Consider the following 22,189-nt stretch of genomic DNA (forward strand, 5'->3'; position numbering starts at 1 on the left):
GCATAATATTCTACAGACATTATAAGTTGTTTGTTGTAACTTTCTTACTAAACCTACTTGTCGATTTAAATTTATTTTGTGAGTTAAATCCACTAACATCTCTCCTAATGAGACTGTCTTGGCTAACATACTTTTAAAAGTCTTATCAACAATGTAATGCTTACAATAGAGACGTGGTCATCTTCTTTGTCATCCTTTGCTTTCTTAAAGGCGACTGTGCAATACTGGAGAGACATAGAGTCATCTGCCTGTATAAGAAGAGAGAAAACTTAAAGGATTGTAAATGGAAACTATTATTTTGAAATGCAATTTCATGGACAATTCAGAAAGTACACATACCATAGAACTGGGATCTGGTCCTGGTGTAAACAAACCGCCATCTTGATGGAGAAAAAAAAGTGTGGTCCTGTTCAATGTATAACAATACTATAGCCAATCTTGAGAAATATCACATCATGTGGGAACTAAAATATAGCATGCAATGCAGATAATACATGCATTGTAAATTCTCGCATTTACAAATAGAAGCAAATTTAAAGTATGAACAGTGTAGTACTACTCACAATTAAGTAAAACAATATTTAAAAGTGTGAAAACTGACTGTGTTTTCGTTTAATCCTCCAGGTGAAGAAAGCCATCAGCAGCAGCAGCAGCAGCAGCAGCAGCAGTAATGGGCCAGTAATCCAGAGCAGCACCACAATCTCATTCCTGTCATTAGTTGAGGGAGGTTTATTGTCTTCTTTATTATGAAAATGATTAGGTGGTTTTCAGAGATGTTACTATGCTATGTTGACATAGTTAAAATTTACAGTGTAAGTATGTTGTTAAACAAAAACAATTGCCTAATAATTTAGAATCAATGCTGTATTTCTGAAACCTCATATCTACATATTTTGGTATTTTTGTCATAAATTATTATTATTAGTCACCCTTTGTGTTTGTCACTGGGTTTAGCAGATATCTAACCAATAAAAAGACTTTAAAAATGCTTGGTAACTCTGAAAATACAGTATGCAATCACTTAAAAAGTACAGTCATTTTTCCATTTCCTGAAAAACAGCGAATTTGGACATACAAGGTTTCGAAGGGACGATGATACGATAATTTTCTGAGGTTTAATGATTATCTAGAGAACTGATTAGCTGTTTGTTGGATTAATAGAGTTTTAAAATAAATACTTACAAAGGTGATGTAGCAATATCCAAGCTTTGATCCTCTTTAGAGGAATTTGAAGACAAAAAAAGTGAGATAAAATGGTATGTTTGAAAAAACTATATTTTCTGATGCTCAAATACAATATATGTAACTTTAAAGATTTGCAATTCTTACAACTCTAGCAGCACCAAACAGCTTTACTATACAAAAATTATTTGACAGTTTATTGTAATAAATATCAAAAATCTAAAAGGTGTGCATTATAGCTGACACCCACATGAGTACTGCTGGTTTTGTGACTGTAAGTCACTGGTTCTCAACCGGTGGGGCGCGCCCCCCCGGGGGGGCGCGGACACTCTCCCGGGGGGGCGCGAGTAGACTACAGGATGGGAGAGAAAAAAAAACTGAAAAAATATTTTTTTTAACATTTTTTTATCACTAAACTACTTTCATAAAAAGTTATAGTTGTGTATATACATAACTCCTGAATAAAAATTAAAATGTGTTTGGAATGATTTAAAAAAAAGAGTTTTGAACAAATTTGATTGGTTTGTGGATAGTGAGCGCAAATGCAGGTGAAAAGCGGTTTTATTAAGCGAGTCATTGAGTCGTTCATTCAAACGATTCGTTCAAACGGCCGATTCATCAAGAATGAGACAGATGTTTGTGCATGGGTCATTGAATCCATGACTCAATCGATTCGTTCAAAACACTGAATCATTCAAAACAAGATTGATTGTTGCTGTGAGATGCGCTATGCTGTGATCTTTGTTTGGATTCATCGGATCTATTTTCGCTGCTAAAATAGACCAAAACAGTCATTATTTCGTCAAAAATGTAAGTGACTTACTATTAATAACTTGTTTGTTGAACTGTCATATGAAATCAATGTCACATTTTCAATCGTGAGGTGATGGTAAATTAAGTGACGGTCAATTGTCAGCTCTCTTGGTCGTCAGGTCGTGTGATGCATGTTGCTGAACTGCATTCAAAAGTTATAAATATAAAATCACCACATTTAACTGCACTATGTCAATTTAGTTTATTTGTGTGTGCTGCGCTCATAGACTTTAGAAAACGGCGCTCATTTGTTTGATTTCTCCTCGAGAAGCTGCGCAAGCCTCAAAAGTCCGAAACTGTCTTATTCGTTTTTTCATATTCGTCATTTGGTGGCTCTCAATTGTCAAAAACAACCCTCAAAATAATTGCTACGGATGCGAAAAATGCAGAAAATTGAACCATCAGAATTAATTTTTATGACGGGCGGAAGTTTCAGAGATTGCAAACATATAAAACCTGAGGTCCTATTTAGTTATATATATATATAGCCTATATATATATATATAAAACGAATAAACTAGTCAGAATATAGGCTACAGCTAAAGCTTTCCTTTAGTTTTTGTGAAATACACGCAGCCACGCACACAAAAAAACATTTTTAAATACATTTATGTTGTTAATAAATAAAAAACACTAAATTGTTGTAACAGCAATATCTCCAAGTTTTGTTTTTCACTGTAAAAATGTAATGATTTGCCAATGCAAAGAGAGTACCGCCACCTTTTCCCCCACTTCAAGCACTGCTTATAACACAAACAAATCATCCTCCTGGCGAGGATGTTTTTGTCAATGTGACAAATCCAGCGAATTTTACTGTTGTTTTTGGAGACTTTTGTGGTGTTTGGAGACTCGAAAGCACGAGTCACTCTGCAGTTAGGCCTACTGTTCACAACGAGCAGCGGGTGCTGCCGTTAGCCCCTCTCCCGTCCAAAAGCACTTCAAGGCGGTCAGACTCTCAGTAGCCTCACGCAGCACTCAGAGCAGAGAGGAGACACACACCCCTCCGCGTCCAGGCTGCAAATGAATCGCGCATGCGCATGGCCGCCGCCGTTCCCGCCCTAGCTTGCAGAGCGGGTTGTAAATGTAAATGTTCACTCACTCAAAATACAAAAATAAATAACTGCGATTTAAATTGACTCAAGACATAGCTCTCCATTCACTCTAGTCTAGTCTCTTGCCAAGTTCACTTGTGCCAGCTCTCGCTAGTCTGTTATCAATCTCGATTTACATAGGCCTTTACTACAAAACCCCAACAGTCTTTTTAAAGACTAAACCCACAAACATTTTTGTTAAAGATTAGATCAAATCTCAGCCCTTGCCAGTATTTTTTTTTAACTGCTAGGCAGTAGCTACACTTAGCTAAAACAACCCACACGACTAAGACACACACACACACACTACAATCTTTAAGTATTCAAATAAAATCTGAATTGTCTGCAAAATAATTATTTTGTTCGTTTAATTAAAGATCGTCCCTAAGTCCCGATTGATTAGCCCCTGATACGTCTCTCAACACAGCCACACACACAGTTACATATTGCCTAAACTTTATTTAAAACACATAACAAAAATGGAGAAATTTCTTGTGCGGACCAACAAGCCAACCGACGCACCACCAGCTGCAAAAAAGCTTAGAAGGTACGATGAAGCATACCTGCAGTTTGGGTTTACAGTTACGGCTGATCTGAGACCTCAGTGTGTCGTGTGTGCCGAGGTGCTGGCAAACGACAGTATGAAGCCCTGCAAATTAAAAAGGCACCTCGAAACAAAGCATCCTGGCATTAAAAATAAGCCAGCTGAATATTTTAAAAGAAAGCTTGATGGCCTCCATCAGCAACAGGCAACCATTTCAGTGCACAGCACTGTGTCTAAACAGTGTTTGGAGGCATCGTATGTAGTGGCCAAAAGAATCGGTAAACTGGGTAAACCGCATACAATCGCAGAGACTCTCATTTTGCCGGCAGCGCAAGACATGTGCAGAATAATGATAGGCGATAGTGCAGCAGCCAAACTCGGTGCAGTACCACTGTCCAATGACACAGTCGCTAGGAGAATTGTAGACATGTCCAATGATATCAGAGAGCAACTGATCGAGTTTGTAAAAAAGAGTCCTTACTACGCGCTGCAGCTGGACGAATCCACTGATATTGCTGGGCAGGCACAGCTCCTCACCTATGTCAGGTATCTACGGGACAAGGCGATTGAGGAGGATGTACTGTTTTGCCGGCCTCTTCAGTTGCACACTACAGGAGAAGCCATTTTCAATGTCCTTAATATTTTTATCCTTGAAAATGGTTTGGCTTGGGACCGATGCGTTGGCCTATGCACGGATGGTGCGCAAGCAATGACGGGGCGTGAGCGTGGCCTAGCTGCTCGAGTTCAGCAAGTAGCTCCACTTGTGAAATGGACACATTGCATGGTCCATCGCGAAGCACTAGCTGCTAAAAAAATGCCGGTTCTTTTTGACTCCGTGCTGAACCAATCCGTGAAAATGATAAATCTTATCAAATCACGGCCGTTAAACTCTCGCTTGTTTGGGGTCCTCTGCCAGGAGATGGGGTCAGGGCACGAACAGCTGCTTCTGCACACTGAAGTTCGCTGGCTCTCCAGGGGCGGGTGCTACAGCGGTTGTATGAGCTTCGAGAGGAGGTGAAGTGGTTTTTGACAGAAATCAAAGCAGATCAGATGAACTTCTATTGTATTACAGACCTCCACGTACATTACGCTCTAAGGGGTCCTGTCAGTTGGTAATACCTAGAATTTCAAAATCAAGTGCAGGTGGTAGATCGTTTTCTTATCTAGCGCCTAAACTTTGGAATATTCTTCCCTGCACGGTCCGGGAGGCAGACACACTCTGTCAGTTTAAATCTAGACTAAAGACTCATCTTTTTAATCTTGCATACACTACACCTCCATAATATTAATCCTCAGAGGATTTAGGCTGCATTATCTAGATCAACCGGAACCAGGAACACATCCAACAACAAATGATGCACTTGTTGCATCAAAGAGTGCAGAACAGTACTCTACTCTCAGCCAGTCTTGTCTCTTTGTTCCAAGGTTACCGCAGGATGCAGTTCATGCCCAGACCTGATGGCAGAGCTGAGAATGGAAAGCGGTGACCTGACAAGTGCTAAGAGGATAGAGCTGGATAAAGGACGCGACAACTTTGTTTTTCCTACAACATTTCAAATGCTATTAGATTGTTAATGATAATCTTTAATCCTTAATTTTTATATTTTTACTAAGCCTTGTTGTGCAAGCACTGTTGAGCTTGTGCAGAGGCAGCAGCTTTTGCCAGAGGGGAACTGGAATCCCCTGGTTGGGCCTGGGTTCCCCTGAGGTTTTTTTTCTCGATGGGAGTTTTGGGTTCCTCACCACCGTTTGCATATTGTTTTGCACTATCTGCCTGGCCGGGGGGGCTGCTTTAGAATTCATACTTGTATTAAATGTGTCTCATGTAGAGCTGCTTTGTAACAATGAAAATTGTAAAAAGCGCTATATAAATAAAGTTGAGTTGAGTTGAGTTGAGATCTGGCGAAGCATCTGGATGACACTATGTGGCTTGCGTCTCTGTCCTATTTGGTCGATATATTTGACCGCTTGAATGGCCTCAACCTGTCTTTGCAAGGCCGCGGAACTCATATTTTGATCCTTGCAGACAAAGTGCACGCCTTCACACAAAAACTAGACCTCTGGCATGGCCGCATCAGTCAAGGGAACTGCGACATGTTTCCCAGCCTTGCAGACTTTATCACTGATGCAGGCACGTCACACGATTTCTCATCCCTATTTCAATCAGCGTCTGAGCACCTGTCAGCAATGAGAAAACAATTTGCGACGTACTTTAAAGAGGATTATCGCTCTTTTGCGTGGGTTCGAGATCCGTTTGTGTGCACAGCAAACGAGCTATCAATTGATATGCAGGAACAGCTTATTGAGCTGAAGAGTGACAGTAGACTGAAGGAACTCTTTAACTCCTGCCCTCTTTCGTCATTCTGGGCAGCATTGATGCAGGAATATCCTGAACTCTGTGACGTCGCCATGAAGATTCTCCTTCCTTTCGCGTCGACATATCTGTGTGAGGCAGGATTCTCAAAAATGACTGCACTCAAAACGAAATACCGCAATCGTGCACAAATCGAGGATGATCTGAGACTATGTTTATCAACTCAACTCAACTCAACTCAACTTTATTTATATAGCGCTTTTTACAATTTTCATTGTTACAAAGCAGCTGTACATGAGACACATTTAATACAAGTATGAATTCTATCAAACATTGAGCCAAGAATTGGGGATCTTTGCAAGGCAAAGCAGGCTCAGGTCTCGCATTAACATCACGTACCTGCAAGCTTCTGTTACAAAATGCAGATGATACCTACTATTAGGCCTAGTAATAATAACCATAATAAAGCATACATTAATATCAGAGGTCTGGTGCAAATTCCCAATTATAGCAATAGCCTAGTAATGATAATAGGCCTATACTGATGATAATAATAATAATAACAACAACAACAACAATAAAGCATTTAACCTCATATAATTATATAGCAATAGCCTAGTAATGATGATAGGCGTACTACTACTCATAATAATAATAATAATGTCTGCAAGCTCACATTAGAAGTCTGGTTCTACTGCCAATTATAACAATAGCCTAGTAATGATAATAGGCCTACCTACAGCTACTGATGATAATAATAATAATAATGTGGGCCTAAAGATAATAGCCGGCCGGCCATCCATCCTTCCATCCATCCAAGGTTGTGTGGTGTGGGGGGGGGGGCGCTGGGGCCCCAACTGCAATGAAGCAGCTTTGGGGGGCCCAGCTTGCAAAAGGTTGAGAACCCCTGCTGTAAGTCATTCCCTTCAAATGCTATTTAAGTTAGAAACGTGTATGTGTACCTATGTAACTTTTGAGATGGTCCCTAAATTCAGACCATCGCACATCCAACGTCAAATTTACCTTTTGTATTTGGAATTTGCCTTTAATTTGTAAATCTGTACATGCATAATTTGGTAAAACTACATACGACTTTGAAAATAGTACAAAAATGTATTCTTGTTCTTTTGCTTCGCGTTGTTTTAATTTTTCCCTTCTACACACCAGTGGCGGAGCCAGAGGTCTAGTTGGGGTGGCAAATGCCACCCCAGCAGTGGCGGAGCTAGAGTTTAATTTATGGGGTGGCAAGGGGGTGGCCAAGGCAATTTCAGGGGGTCCACAGACCACGGCTCTTCATCTATCCCGTGTGCTGTCGGCGTTGTTTTGGAGCCGTTTGGAGCACGTCACGAAAGTGCTGCGTGTCAGCTTAACCAATGAAAAGTGTAGCAGCAACAAGCACGCTGCGGCTTCACGCTTGTGCGTGCTGCGTAAGGATGCATTTACGTCCGCTGGGAGATTTGGGAAATGTTCGTAAAAATCTAACAGTCTAATGTTTTCAGAAGGGTGGCAACAGGGGTGACAAGGACTTCGTCTGGGGTGCAGTGGCGGAGCCAGAGGGCTAGTTGGGGTGGCAAATTGGGGTCCAAACGGCTCCAAAACAACGCCGACAGCACACGGGATAGATGAAGAGCATTTTGCTGGTATGTACGCCTTTTATTGGTATTCAATTAAACGAAGTAGTGTTTTATCGGTAAGGGAGACGTTGCACTTTAGTGCTTAGCATTAATACTTCATGAGCATTACTAGTCGTGAAACTGACTGACTAATACTGTCACGCCTGCGTGAATATGCTTAAAACATGTCGTTGGCAAATGTTCAGCAACAATCACAGACATTCAATCACGCTTATTCCTATTGGCACGTGTAATGCAGCACTAATCTTAGTATAACAGACCGTTGTCATGAAAAACAGAGCGTTGCCATGGACGCAGGATTCTAACCGTAGAGACCGAACGGACTATTTTCTTTAGCGGAAGCAATATAAATAGTTTTTAAATCAATAAACTCCCTTTTAAATCAATATGTTGTGTCAAATGATTTATTTATTTGGTAGGTAGCCATGTAATAAGCGGGATAATGTATAGCAAGGCGGTTGGCTTTATGATGCTTAATGTTCTTTGTTTGTTTTCTATATATTTCCCGTTTGAATAACTGATGTTTATGTTCCTTAGATTTAGAGAATTAAAACAGCAATAAAACAGCAATTCAATAATTCATAAACGCTTCTCAGCTTGTTTTGTAGCTTCTAATCATGAACAATATAATACTATCTGAAAGTAATAATCTAGATCAAGAAACATCAAGGGGCAATAATCCGCAGCAATGATTTTGTTATAATCTTGCAGTCCCATAGAATGAGTATATGTTTTATCAAACATGTAAGATGCTCTGATCCACATCACTTAAAAGACACCTCTGGTGCTGCTTTGCTCCTGTTTAAATTAAGCAAGTTATCAGGGTTAAACTATTTTTTCAACATTTTCATTATTTATATTTTATAATGTATTTAATCCAAATACATTCAGAATTAAATTAATGCCATTAAGTTGTGCAGCTGTTTTGTATAGTGTACATATGTCTCAGGTCAGGGTTACACACACATTTTCTGATGGCCATCGATTGTAGCCTATATATTTTAAGACGCATCACATACCGCGCATGTCATCACCTGTCGCGCACTACATGATGTGGTCCGAGATCACGTAAAGTAATTTAATAAATTAACAATTAAAAGGAAATTTCCAAATGATTCCTGTAAAGTTAAATCCGCAAGTTGAATAATAACGTGTCGTTGGTAACATCATAGTGTTTTTGATTCGGTACTCAGGGTGACCTCTGGTGGTGTAGAGGTCCCACGACGCACCTGTCTAGTCAGAAAAAAATCGGCTCTGCTTTTAAGCACCTTTATTTTTAAGAGTGTGTCAATCATCTTACAGTCAAATTGACCTTATGTTTCTAGTTGTTCCCATCAAATACAAAATAAAATGACAATAGCCTGTTTCTGGAAATTCAGAGAAATTCTGAATTGCATTAACATGTATGCATTTGGTAGACGCTTTTATCCAAAACGACTTACATTGCACATACTCATATACAAATGTACAGTATAATGCAATCCATATTTATCCAACCCCTGACCATGGCATTGTTAATGCCATGCTCTTACCACTGAGCTACAGGAAAGTTGAAAGCAGAATTCTTAAACAGGCACTGTGCAATTGCATATTGCACTTCTATTTGGTGCTGCTTGTGTCAGACTTCACCTTGAGGTGCCTCTGAATAAGTTATTTGAATAAAAACCTTTTGGAAATCCTTGCTTACTTGAATTTTTAGATGTGTTTGTCCTTTGACTAAAAAGTTGAACAGGAGCCTGTAGATCTCCAACAGAACAGTAGTACCAGCCAGAATCACTAATCAGTCCAGACATCAACACAGTGAAAGATTCTCTCTTATCATCAATGATCTGAACCGAATACTGCAATGTGCCGCTTTTCCCCACTTGATAACACCTTGTGTCTATAATTCTGCACCACTGTTTGTGTTTATTTTTTTAATTTAGAGCTGTAGAGACACTGAATGCTGACATTACCACCTTCATGTCCATATACACTGCTGGACACCACAGACACATCAGGAACTGAACACAGAGAGCAACAACTTTACATGTTTTATAGCAGAAAACCACATACCTCAGATGAACTATGTAAATGTAAATATGTTTTGGATCAACACAGAAATCCTTTCTTACCTGCTTTAACTGTTAAATACAGACTTTCTCCATGATCTAGTTTCTTGCTCATGTCCACAGCACACCAGTAAATTCCAGAGTCTGATGTTGTCAGATTTTTTAGTTCCACTGTGAAAATGTTCTGCGATGGGTCATCAGTTGTGTTTGTATGTGCATGTGTTTGTATGTGCATCAACACAGATGATGAGCCATGTGAGGGTCTGGATTGGTCAAAGAAGGAACTCCAAATGAACATTTAACTTCTTGCAATTGCACTTCTCACAATGAAAAAGAAACCAACTCTTCCTGTTTCAATTATCACTGTCTTTTGATGTGATTAAAATAAGCTAAGAAGAAGGAAGTAAAATTCTTATAGTTGAGTTGACCAATATTTTTAGGTTAAACTCTCTCAAAATGTTATGCGCGCACACATGCACGCACGCACACACACACAAACACACACACACACACACAATATATATACTTTTATTTTTACTACACTTCAGTAAAAATGTGGTAACCTTTAAATTATTGGGTTTTCCCATACTATCTAAATTCACCAATTAAATACAATCAGTAGCTAAATGTGTGGGTCAGATAAAAATATATCCTCCAGGTAATACTTGCAGGCATCATTATTTTACAGTGAGGTAAGGTAATTTTCCAACTAAAAGTAAAAGTATCTGTTGATTTTTCACCTTTTGTAAAAGATCTTTGCAAAGCCAAACTTCTTCACCAGAGGGCGATAAAAGCACAACAATGATTTATTACAAAGCAAGAGCAGTGGAGCAAGAGTCCGAAGGGAAGGCCCCCTCCTCGCCAGCAACCTTCCAGAAAGAAGCGGCCCTGACGAGAAGACGCCGGGGAAAGCAACATCTGGCCCGACCATCACAGTACCATCTCTGACCGGTCGGTATGGAACGAATCCTGCCTCGTTTCCAAAGCCGGGCCCTTATCAGGGGCTGGCGCCCACTTGCTCACAAAGAGAATTGTTTCCCCCGGGCTTTCATTCCAGCCGATCGCACACTCCCCCGGACTGTGCTCGGCGAACCGACCTCACACCCTGGCGAGGTGTGAGGCCGCACACATACGACAACAGTCACCACTCTCGAACCAACAGTAGGTGCCGTTGAGCCGCCAGGCAGGCAAAAAGGCGGAGCCAACCATCCCTCCGGGGAAACCTCGGCGACATTCGGTTGGCTCCACCTGCCAACGAACCACCCTCCGTGGGAATGGTGTAGCAGGCCGTCCCCTTGATCCCCCTGTCACAGTCCCTGGGAGCTTGGCAGAAGCTGCCCACACTGTCTCGGTGGCTAATGTGGACGGTCCGTCTCGGCTACTCGATCCAGTTCGCCAGGACCCCTCCCAAGTTTCAGGGCATCATCTCCCCTTCTCTCAGAGGCAGAGACGCCACCGTGCTTCGGGCAGAGGTCTCCACCCTCCTGGCGAAACAGGCGATCGAGGCCGTCCCACAAGCCGAGATGTACAGCGGGTTTTACAGCCCGGTCTTCATCGTTCCAAAAAAAGACGGAGGGTTGCGCCCCATTCTGGACTTGCGTACCCTGAACAGGCACCTTCACAAGCTGCCTTTCAAGATGCTAACCCAGAGGCGCATCCTGACATCTATCAGGTGTCAGGATTGGTTCGTGGCAATCGACCTGAAGGACGCTTACTTTCATGTCTCGATTCTCCCTCGACACCGACCGTTCCTACGGTTCACTTTCGAGGGTCGGGCATATCAGTACAGAGTCCTCCCCTTCGGTCTGTCCCTGTCTCCACATGTCTTCACGAAGATCGTGGAGGCCGCCCTCTCTCCTCTCCGGGAGAGAGGTGTGCGAATACTCAACTATCTCGACGACTGGCTTATCTTGGCACACTCGCGAGATTTATTGTGTACACAGAGGGACATGGTGCTCCGGCACCTAGATCGATTGGGTTTTCAGGTCAACCAAGAAAAGAGCAAACTCTCCCCAGCGAAGAGAATCCTCTTTCTCGGTATGGAACTCAACTCTGTCTACATGATGGCGCAGCTGTCCACAGCACGCGCCCAGTCAGTATTGGGTTGCCTGGAACATTTCAGGCAGTCGGCGGTCGCCCTGAAACAATTTCAGAGGCTCCTGGGACACATGGCATCTTCCGCGGCAGTAACACCCCTCGGATTGATGCACATGAGACCGCTTCAACACTGGCTACAGAGTCGAGTTCCGAGGACGGCGTGGCACACCGGCAGCAGGCGTATGGTGGTAACTCCTGCTTGCCGACGTACCTTAACCACATGGTCTTCCATGACCTTTCTCCAAGCTGGAGTGCCCCTCAGACAGAATACGAGGCACGTCGTGGTGACGAGGGACGCCTCGCTGCAGGGGTGGGGTGCAGTGTGCAACGGCACGCAGTGGCCGGGCGCTGGACGGGCCCCCAGCTGCGCTGGCATATCAATTGCCTAGAGTTGTGGGCTGTACTGCTTGCACTGAGAAGGCTCCCGCCCCTAGTGCAAGATCAGCACGTACTGGTCCGCCTAGACAGTACCACAGCCGTAGCGTACATCAATCGCAAGGGTGGCGTGCGCTCACGGCAACTAACACAACTTGCCCGACGCCTCCTCCTGTGGAGTCAGCAGGTGATCCGTTCCCTGCGGGCCACCCACATCCCAGGCGTACTGAACGAGACAGCCGACGTGCTCTCTCGCCAGTACACACCCTGTGGAGAGTGGCGACTCCACCCTCGTGCAGTCCAGCTTATTTGGGTGCGGTTCGGCCAGGCACAGATAGACCTCTTTTCCTCCCGCGACACCACCCATTGTCCGCTTTGGTACGCCCTGACCGCGGCCCCCATCGGCATGGATGCCCTGGCACACAGCTGGCCACGAGACAAGCAGAAGTACGCCTTCCCCCCCAGTGAGCCTCCTTGCACAGACGCTGTGCAAGGTCAGGGAAGAGGAGCAACAGGTGTTACTGGTTGCACCGTACTGGCCCAACCGCACTTGGTTCTCAGAGCTGATGCTCTTGACAACAACTCCCCCCTGGCCCATTCCCCTGACAGAGGACCTGCTCTCTCAGGGGATGGGCACGTCCTGGCATCCCAGGCAAGACCTCTGGAACCTCCATGTCTGGTCTCTGGACGGGACGAGGAGATCCTGAGTAGGTTACACCCCGCTGTGGCTGAAACCATCATACAGGCCAGAGCGCCATCCACTAGACGGTTATACGCCTACCAATGATGCTCTTCTCATCCTGGTGTCTCTCCCAAAGAGAAGACCCACAGAGATGCTCGGTCGGGATCGTGCTGTCCTTTCTACAACAGAGATTGGAGACTAACATCTCCCCTTCCACACTGAAAGTGCATGTTGCCGCAATTGCCTCTCATCACGACTCGGTGGACGGAAGGTCTCTAGGGCAGCACGACCTGGTCACTAGGTTTCTAAAGGGCGCGAGACGACGCAACCCGCCTCGTCTCCGCTCCATACCCTCTTGGGACCTGAACGTGGTCCTGAGGGGCCTTTCCGAGTCCCCCCTTCGAGCCCCTTGAAGCTTCCTTGAAGCGGATTGCCTTGATTTCGGCCCTGGCGACTCTCACGTTTCCCGGAGACCCAGGCCCGGATACGTGCCCGAAGTTCCCACTACTCCCTTTCAGGACCAAGTGGTGAACTTGCAGGCGCTCCCCGTCGGGGAGGAAGACCCAACCCGGTCCATGTTGTGTCCAGTACGCGCACTGCGCCTCTACTTAGACCGCATACAGAGCTTCCGCAGTTCTGATCAGCTCTTTGTCTGTTTTGGAGGACTGCAGAAGGGGAAGGCTGTCTCCAAGCAGAGATTAGCGCACTGGATCGTAGATGCCGTTACCACGGCATACCGGTCACAGAATCTACCATGTCCATTGTCGGTTACAGCTCACTCCACTCGGGGTATAGCCACCTCATGGGCACTGGCCAGAGGCGCGTCTCTAGCAGACATTTGTAGAGCTGCGTGTTGGGCTACGCCCACCACCTTCGCAAGGTTTTACAACCTTCGCGTAAACCCGGTGTCAGCCCACGTCCTACGTTGCGACATGTAGGATTGGCATCCGGGAGGGCGTATGCCTGCGAAAGCACCTTCCCACCTTTTCTTCTTACCCAAACACATGGCTAAGAAAATTGGTACCTCACCAACCTTCCTTCTTTCCCAGACTCTGGTTAAGAACAGGCATTCCATCCATCACTAAGCAAGCACCTCCTGGGGGGTTGGCTGGGCAGAGCAGCCTTCCCCCTTAGGCCGGGATACCTTATAACCTATCACACATAGTTCTAAACCGGACCTGTGCTATCAGACGCAGTAACACCCCCACGTGGGCTGTTCCGTCTGCCATACCCTGATGACTATGGTTCCCACACTTGGTAACCCATGAGCTTCCCCAGGTGGACCTCCACCTCGCGGTTAACTATCCAGTCCGCACGTTCCATGTGTTCTCCTCCAAGGACAAGACCATACTTAAATCCCCACCATTTTCCTCCCCACGGGTAGGAGGTGGCCTCTGCAGCGCTTCTCTGATTAAGAGTTGCGCTTTCCCGGTGTAATCCAGCCGTACGGCCTCTCGCCTAGAGAGCTAAGGCCCCGTCCGTGACAGGTACCGGTCAGGGCTGTTCCAATCTTTCTTCGGAAAGCTCTGGAACCCCCCGACCACCACACTGGAAGGTTACAAGTTTCACGAAAGCTTCGAGCTGACACGCCCAGGTTTGTTACCGTCGCTTCGCTGAGATTGTGACGCGATACAGCGTTTGTGGCGTTGTCCATAGATAACCCCGTCTGTCGTTCTCGACACAACGTCGAGAGTCGACAGAAAGGGAACGTCTTGGTTACGTATGTAACCTCAGTTCCCTGATGGAGAGAACGAGACGTTGTGTCCCTTATGCCACAAACCCGTATCGTTTCTGTTGCAGTTTTGAGAGGCTCTCAGGCTCTTCAGAACAAGAGGTAAATGAATGCTGCACGCCGGCTTCCTTTTATACCGGATATCCGGGGGCGGAGGACGGCATGCAAATTTCAATCGCCAAATTTCATTGGCCTTTTCTTAGTAGTCAGAGTTGATAGGTTCTCAAGGGCGAACCCCGTCTGTCGTTCTCGACACAACGTCTCGTTCCCTCCATCAGGGAACTGATGTTACATACGTAACCAAGACGTTAATGTGTTTCAATAGTTTTAAAATGACAATAATTTTCATGTTAGACGTGACTTTCATGTTTGACGTCAGAGAAATAGAGTTTAATAAATGTAGATAGTGTAAATAGCAGTATAAATTAGGCTACACATTCAAAAGAATTCATCTAAATATACCGGAAATATAATACAAAAATAATAAACAAACATAATATAATGTTGTTATATATACAGACTGAGGACTTATACTAAAAATAAATGTTGCTAAAAGCTTCTATTATTAGGCTTTTATTTCAAGACCCTTTCACACACTTTTCAGTTCCACAAAAGGTTCTTTGTTGTGGAAAAAAGGCTCTTGGCACTGCAAAAAAATAAGAAAGAAATGGTTCTTTAGAGAATCTTTGACTAAAAGGTTCTTTGGAGGACCATAAATGGTGTTGCTATGGATTAGCACCTTTATCTTTTAACTGCGTAAAATCCACCGGATGATTTCAACAAGAAACCTTGACAGTTTCCAAACAAAGAAACTAAACATTAAAAGTACTTAACACAAGAATATGGACATATACATGTTAAAAAAAAAACTGTGTTGGGTCTGAAAAGGATAAAACAAACCACTGGATTCATTTAAGAAAATGATTTTTCATCTGACACAACAATGAGTGAAAACATCTCAGCATTTTTAGAGTGCACTTTGACCTTTTAGCAAGTAAAAATCAAGCAAACAAATAACTGCATAAGTGCATTCAGTCCTTGGATCTGTGATTGTCAATATGCCAAAATATGTAATGTATTAAAGAATGTACATTCACTTAAAGAGACTAGATAACAATGTGGATTTAAACAAAAAAGAATATGTAGCAAATATGTAGGGCAAACTGACCGGATCTATTTTTCCATTTCCAGGCGCAAACAGCAACCAGAATTATTATCATCAACAGCCCAACAGAAACTGGAAGCCAGAGAGACATATTTTTCTCTCTGTCAGAAAGGAGGAAACATTTAGAAACAACACTAGCAATAAAATATTTCAGATTAAGATTTACATATGAAATTAATAGGTAATAAAAACATTTACAATCATATTTACTGATTTAGTATTTTACATACTTTTGTTGACTATTTAATGTTGATTTTCCACTACCTTCAGAACTTCTTGTTTCACTTTAGCAAAAACAGAACAAATCATGTGTGGGATTGAAAAGACCCAAAGCATTTCAATATACACAATATAACCAGAATAGTCTGAATACTAACATGGTGGTCCCACTGCTGGGGTCTGGGCTGGCTGCTGCTGTCAAAAGTTAGAAAACAATCTTAGCATTTCTAATCGAGAAATAAAATTGTTACCGTACTTATGATTGAATGAGTTTTACCAGTGACTGTGAGACAAACAGGAGCTTGAAGGTTCTCGACAGAACAGAAGTAGCCAGAATCACTCAGCATCAGTCCAGACATCAACACAGTGAAAGATCCTCTCTCATCATCACTGATCTCAACTGATGAACTCTGGGATGTGTGCGTTCCTTTCACTTTGAAATACCTCTCATATTTATATCTGCTCCGCTTTTTGCTGTCATTCTTAAGTTTAGTGCTGATATAGAAACACTTTACACTGACATTACCACCTTCATCTCCAGATACACTGCTGGACACAACAAACACATCAGGAGCTGAACACACAGAACATTGATGTAGGCTTCAAACATGGATTAATTCTTTTTATCTATCTCCACATAACAAGAGTAGATTCCACTGTCATTCAGGTTTCTGTGAAAAAAAAGACTGTGAGCAGGATGATCAATGGCTGACACAGTTTCACTCGTAAAGTTTGTGAATATTCAATATTTATCAGTATCTTAGAACCAGAACTATCTCTGCTGTGTGTATTTACTGTCATAATAACACGGGATAGTGACTGATCATCCACGCTTGACAGTAAATGTATTGCTTGATCCACCAGTATAGCATTCAACAAACAACACATCAACTATCATGGTTGGCACTGGTTAGACCCTAAAATAAACCACATGAAAAAAAGAATGTAGATCAATAAACATGAATCTCACCTAAAATGAGGCAAAAGCAGATCAGGGTGTAAAGAGCTGCTGTTCCTTATGCGACCATTTTGCAACTTTGTCTTCCTGTGTGAGTTGTTATCTGTCACTTCAGTCACTGACACTTCCCTTTTAGTGACATTTCTAAGCCACAGCAGACAAAATACTCAATCATTGCATTGCTCAACAGTTTAACTCAGACATGATAGACACCATTATCTGTGAATACATTTAAATGCCCCCTAATCCCAAAAATGCACTTTTAAATTTTGTTTGAACAAATCTGTGTGTCAGAACCATCGAATGATAAAAATCCACCTATCAATTTTTTGTAAATCCCCAAAAAACCCTTAACTGTCCTCCTGAATGAGCTGTTACCATTTTCTCAGTAACCTGACGTCACATTGAGCCCTGCCTATGACTGCTTATAGACTGCTGTCTCCGCCATCATCAAGTTGAACACTGTCCACTATTGTTTTCACGCTGGACTGCTTGAGCTACGAGAATGTTTTGTAAACAAACAAGGTGTTTGTTGCTGGATGCAAGATAAGTATTTAATTACTCCCATCATGTGAGCCTATGTGCGAGCTGTAAAGACAAAGCGCGTTTGTGCATTCACTCGTAGAGAGCATGTTTTCAGTTTTTGCGTTTATCGTGTTAACTTTCACTAATAGGGGCAATGTGCTGGATTTAAAGTGAGTTTTGTACATTCACTCAGAAAACAGCTCCGTTTTTAAACAAATAAAGTGTTTGTTTTATGTACTCTGGAGATGGTGGTCTAGTAGGTTAAACCACTGAACTGGTAAATCAAAAGGTTGCTGGTTCGATCCCAGTATCCACCACCAGTGTGTCCTTGAGCAAAACACTTTATTCCATGTTGCTCCAGGGGGATTGTCCCTGTAATAAGTGCACTGTAAATCGCTTTGGATAAAAGCGTCTGCCAAATGACTAAATGTAATGTACTTTTACAAAACAATGAGTTTGGTTCTTAAAGATTAGACAGTCTTTCTCATTTGCTTTGTGGCCATTCTCTTCAGTTTTGTAGTTACTAGTAGCACCAGCTCACACCGCCCTGCGCTTTCTGCTTGAAAGGGAGAGGAGACCAGCAGCTCATTTGCATTTAAAGAGACACACACCAAAACAGCCTGTTCCCTTTCTGTCGGTCTCTCAACGTTGTGTCGAGAACGACAGATGGGGTTCGCCCTTGAGAACCAATCAACTCTGACTAGTATAGAAAAAGCCAATGATATTTGGCGAATGAAATTTGCATGCCGGTCTCCGCCCCCTGATGTCCGGTATAAAAGGAAGCCGGCGTGCAGCATTCATTTACCTTTTGTTCTTCAAAGCCTTCGCTCATGACTACGAACAAGAATAATTCAACAAATTCTTCTACATTGCCGGATATACGATGTAGAGCAGCGGATCGTCCCTACCAGCAGCGTCCTTCCCCTGGGCGTCTCCGCGGTTCTGGATGTGTTAGAGATTTTTTCTAAAAAGGTCCTTTTCAGGACTGAGCTTTCTACAGCGCCGCATGTCCCGCTGTTCTCTTGGGTGCAGCACCCTCATCGAGGAGGGGGATGGACACGATCGCTGCGTTAGGTGTCTGGGCGTCCAGCATGCTGAAGCAGCGTTCGTTGAAACATCTTGCCCGCACTGCGGGAAGATTGTCACTCAGAAGTTGCGGTCACGGGTGGCTGTCTTCCTACGGGAACCAGCCAACATTTCGTCTGCTACCCGGGCAGTGACATCGGTGACATCGGTGGCACCCCGGGTGCCATTTTTTTCCCGGAGGTGCATGAGGAGCTGTGTTAAAAGCTCCACTCACGGCCCACTCCAGTCAAACCAGCTCCGGCTCCCTTACTTCCCTCGATGGTAGGGCAGCAAAAGGCTACGTCGAGATCCCCCTGGAACGTGCGGCTGTGGTGCACCTGTGCCGCAGACGGCTACTACCTGGGGGAATCGGTAACGCCTACCGTCCAAAGCGTGTAGGACTTCGGCATCAGTGGTGTCGAAAGATTGCGCTGCCGCGGGCCAGGCTGCCTCCTCTCTCTATGCCATGGCCACCCTGAAGGTCTGCCAGGCCAAGGCGTTGAGAGAACTCCACGAGGGTAAGGCCGACCCGGGTATAATGCAGGATCTCCGTGCCGCCACTGACAGCGCTCTACAGGCGACCAAGGTGGCGGCACGGGCCCTGGGTCGGGCGATGTCCATGGTAGTGGTCCAGGAGAGACACCCCCGGCTGTACCTTGCGCAGATAAGTGACACCGAGAAAGTCCGCTTTCTTGATGCACCCGTCTCGCAGGGTGGGTTGTTGGTAACACTGTCGAGGACTGCGTGCAGTAGTTTTAGACAGTGAAGAAGCAGACAGTGGCAATTAGCCACCTTTACCGTGCCACAACTCGGCCGCCTAGAAGTCTCCGAGATCTCGCGTGACGTCTGCTTCCCGGCAGCACAGGACCACTTGGACATCGGCTCCGGTTCCTGTGCCCCCACAGGTGGCCCCGGAAGTGGAGGTCGAGGGGGAAACCTCCACCCCGTAAGCAATCTTCATGCAAGAAGTGACAGGAAGACCCCAGGGAGAACAACATCGGGCCCGGCCTTCACAGCCACGGCTCTGATCGGTCGGTACGGGACGGTTCTGCCTCATCACCAAAGCCGGACCCTTTTCAGGGCCTGGCGCCCACTTACTCACAGAGTTTTTCCGTTCTCCCCGGGTGTACTTGCAGCCGATCGCACACTCCTCTGGACTGTGCCCAGCAACCCGACCTCACGCCCTGGCGAGGCGTAGGGTCTTACACACATGACAGCTGCCACCACTCTCAAACCGACAGTGCGTGCAGCTGGACCGCCAGGCAGGCAAAAAGGCGGAGCCAACCTTCCCTCCGGGGACCCCCCTCTACATATGGTTAGCTCCGCCAGCCGACGAACCATCCCCCGTGGGAATGGTGAAGCAGACCGTCCCCTTGGTCCCCCTGTCATAGTCCCTGGGAGCTCGAGAGCTGCCCACACTGTCTCGGTGGTTAATGAGGACGGTCCGTCTTGGTTACTCGATCCAGTTTGCGAGAGACTCTCCCAAGTTTCGGGGCATCCTCTCTCCCTCTGTCAGAGGCCGGGACACCTCCGTACTTCGGGTAGAGGTCACCACCCTTCTGGCGAAATAGGGATCAAGTTCGTCCCTCAACCAAGATGTTCAGTGGGTTACAGCTCGCACTTCATCTTTCCCAAGAAAGACGGCAGTTCGCACCCCATAGGTCTGCGTACCCTGAACAAAGCACCTTCACAAGCTGCCGTTCAGGATGCTCACGCAGAGGCACATCCAGACATCTATCAGCTGTCAGGATTGGTGTCATGGCAATCGACCTGTTCTCCCTTTCGGTCTGTCCCTGTCCCCACTGTCTTCACGAAGATTGTGGAAGCCGCCCTATCTCCCTGAGGGGAGGAAGGTGTGCGGGTACTTAACTATCTCAACGACTGGCTTACCTTGGCACATTTGCGAGATCTGTTATGTACACAAAGGGACCTTGTGCTCCAGCACCTAGATTGATTGGGACTACAGGTCAACTGAGAGAAGGGCAAGCTCTCCCCAGTACAGAGCATCCTCTTTCTCGGCATGGAATTCAACTCTGTCACCATGTTGGCGCAACTGTCCGCAGTACATGCTGAGTCGGTGTTGAACTGCCTGGAACACTTCAGGCAGACCGCGGTCCCCCTGAAACCATTCACAGACTCCTGGGACAGATGGCGTCCTCGCGGGGGTAATACCCCTCGGGTTGATGCACATGAGACCGCTCCAACAATGGCTTCAGAGTCGAGTTCCGAGGAGAGCGTGGCACACAGACACCGACAAGGTCCCTCTGGGCAGGTTACGAGGCAAGTCGTGGTGACGACGGACAGTGTGTAACGGGCACGCACTAGCGGGGCGTTGGACGAACACCGCCTGCGCTGGCATATCAATTGCCAAGAGTTGTGGACTGTGCAACTTGCACTGAGCAGGCTTCGGCCTCTCGTGCAGGACAAGCACGTGCATTCGCTCACAGCAGCTAACACAACTTGCTTGACGCGTCCTCCGGTGGAGTCAACAGGTGACCCGTTCCCTACGCAACCACTATACCGCTGTGCAAGGTTAGGGAAGAGGAGCACCAAGTGTTATGGGTTACATCGCACTGGTCTAACCGCACTTGGCTTAAGAGTTGACGCGTTGGACAGCTTCTCCCCCTGACCCATTCCCCTGAGAGAGGACCTGCTCTCTCAGGGCAAGGACACGTTTTGGCATCCCAGATCAGACCTCTAGAACACCCATGTCTGGTCTCTAGACGGGACGAGAAGATCTTGAGTTGGCTACTCCCCCTTTATGGCGGAGACCATCACCCAGGCTAGGGCCCCATCTACTAGGCGGTTACACGCCTCTAGACTGCGCCTCTTCTCGTCCTGGTGTCCCAAGAGCCCCTCGGAGGTTCCGATCTTCCTCCCCTAATGAGTAACATGGCCCTCCTGATGGTGCTCGCTTCCTTCAAGAGGGTAGGGAACCTCCAAGCATCCTCCTTGTCCCCGGATAGCCTTGAATTCGACCCTGGAAACTCTCACGTTATCTTGAGACCCAGGCCCGGATGCGTGCCCAAAAATTTCCCACTACTCCCTTCCGGTGCCAAGTGGTGAACTTGCAGGTGCTCCCCATCGGGGAGGAAGACCCAACCCGATCCGTGTTGTGTCCAGTACGTGCACTGCGCCTCTACCTGGACCGCACGCAGAGCTCAGACCAGCTCCTTGTCAGTGTTGGAGGACAGCAGAAGGGGACGGCTGTCTCCATGCAGAGGCTGGCGCACTGGGTCGTGCATGCCGTTAACCATTGGCCCACATGCCAATTGGCAGTGGGGGCTTACTCCGCAAGGGGTATAGCCACCTCCTGGGCACTGGCCAGAAGCGCCTCTCTAGCAGACATCTGTAGCGAAAACCTTCGCGTAAACCTGGTGTGAGCCAACGTCCTGCGTGGCGACATGTAGGACTGGCATCCGGGGGGGGGGGGGGTATGCCTGCAAAAGCACCTTTCCACCCTCCAGTAGGTTGGGTCAGTGTGCTATCGACCTCTCTTCTTACCCAAACATATGGCTAAGAACAGGTATCTCACCAGTCTTCCTTCTTACCCAAACACTGGTTAAGAACAGGCATTCCATCCATCACTAAGCTAGCACCCCCTGGGGGTTGGCTGGGCAGAGCAGCCTTCCCCTTTAGGCCGGGGTATCCCCTTATACCATATGAACTATCACAGATAGCTCTAACCGGACCTAGTGCTACTGGACATCTGTACACCCCCTCCGGGGGCTGTTCCGTCTGA

The 22,189-nt window shown here is 45.7% G+C and overlaps 2 protein-coding genes across 2 annotated transcripts in view; one reads left to right on the forward strand and one right to left on the reverse strand.

The window, feature by feature from the left end:
* lrrc24 (leucine rich repeat containing 24) overlaps nucleotides 1-838 on the forward strand; it is a 30,575-nt gene extending 29,737 nt beyond the window's left edge. The window contains exon 7 of the mRNA XM_056742474.1: nucleotides 625-838. The gene's annotated coding sequence lies outside the window, so the exon portion shown is untranslated. The remainder of the gene's footprint in view (nucleotides 1-624) is intronic.
* LOC130417442 (uncharacterized) lies at nucleotides 177-20,490 on the reverse strand. Its single transcript, XM_056743005.1, has 7 exons — nucleotides 20,393-20,490; nucleotides 16,870-17,001; nucleotides 16,177-16,448; nucleotides 16,058-16,094; nucleotides 15,911-15,964; nucleotides 15,684-15,781; nucleotides 177-708 (listed from the first exon to the last, which is right to left on the reverse strand). The coding sequence occupies exons 1-7, from the start codon at nucleotides 20,488-20,490 to the stop codon at nucleotides 638-640; spliced, it is 762 nt and encodes a 253-aa protein (XP_056598983.1). The 3' UTR covers nucleotides 177-637.
* Between the last annotated feature and the right edge of the window lie 1,699 nt (nucleotides 20,491-22,189).

Source organism: Triplophysa dalaica, chromosome 3 (assembly GCF_015846415.1).
Source record: "Triplophysa dalaica isolate WHDGS20190420 chromosome 3, ASM1584641v1, whole genome shotgun sequence".
Classification (NCBI taxonomy): domain Eukaryota; kingdom Metazoa; phylum Chordata; class Actinopteri; order Cypriniformes; family Nemacheilidae; genus Triplophysa; species Triplophysa dalaica.

Bases quoted from the DNA above. Each gene is read 5' to 3' on its own strand.
- LOC130417442 (XM_056743005.1), bottom strand. From the start codon at position 20,490: ATGGTGACAGAGTTGAATTCCATGCCGAGAAAGAGGATGCTCTGTACT. The intron at 17,002-20,392 runs GTGCTGGAGCAC...GCTGTGGCTTAG, and splicing joins TGTAGTCCCAATCAATCTAG to AAATGTCACTAAAAGGGAAG. The intron at 15,965-16,057 runs GTTAGTATTCAG...TTTTTGCTAAAG, and splicing joins CCCAGCAGTGGGACCACCAT to TGAAACAAGAAGTTCTGAAG.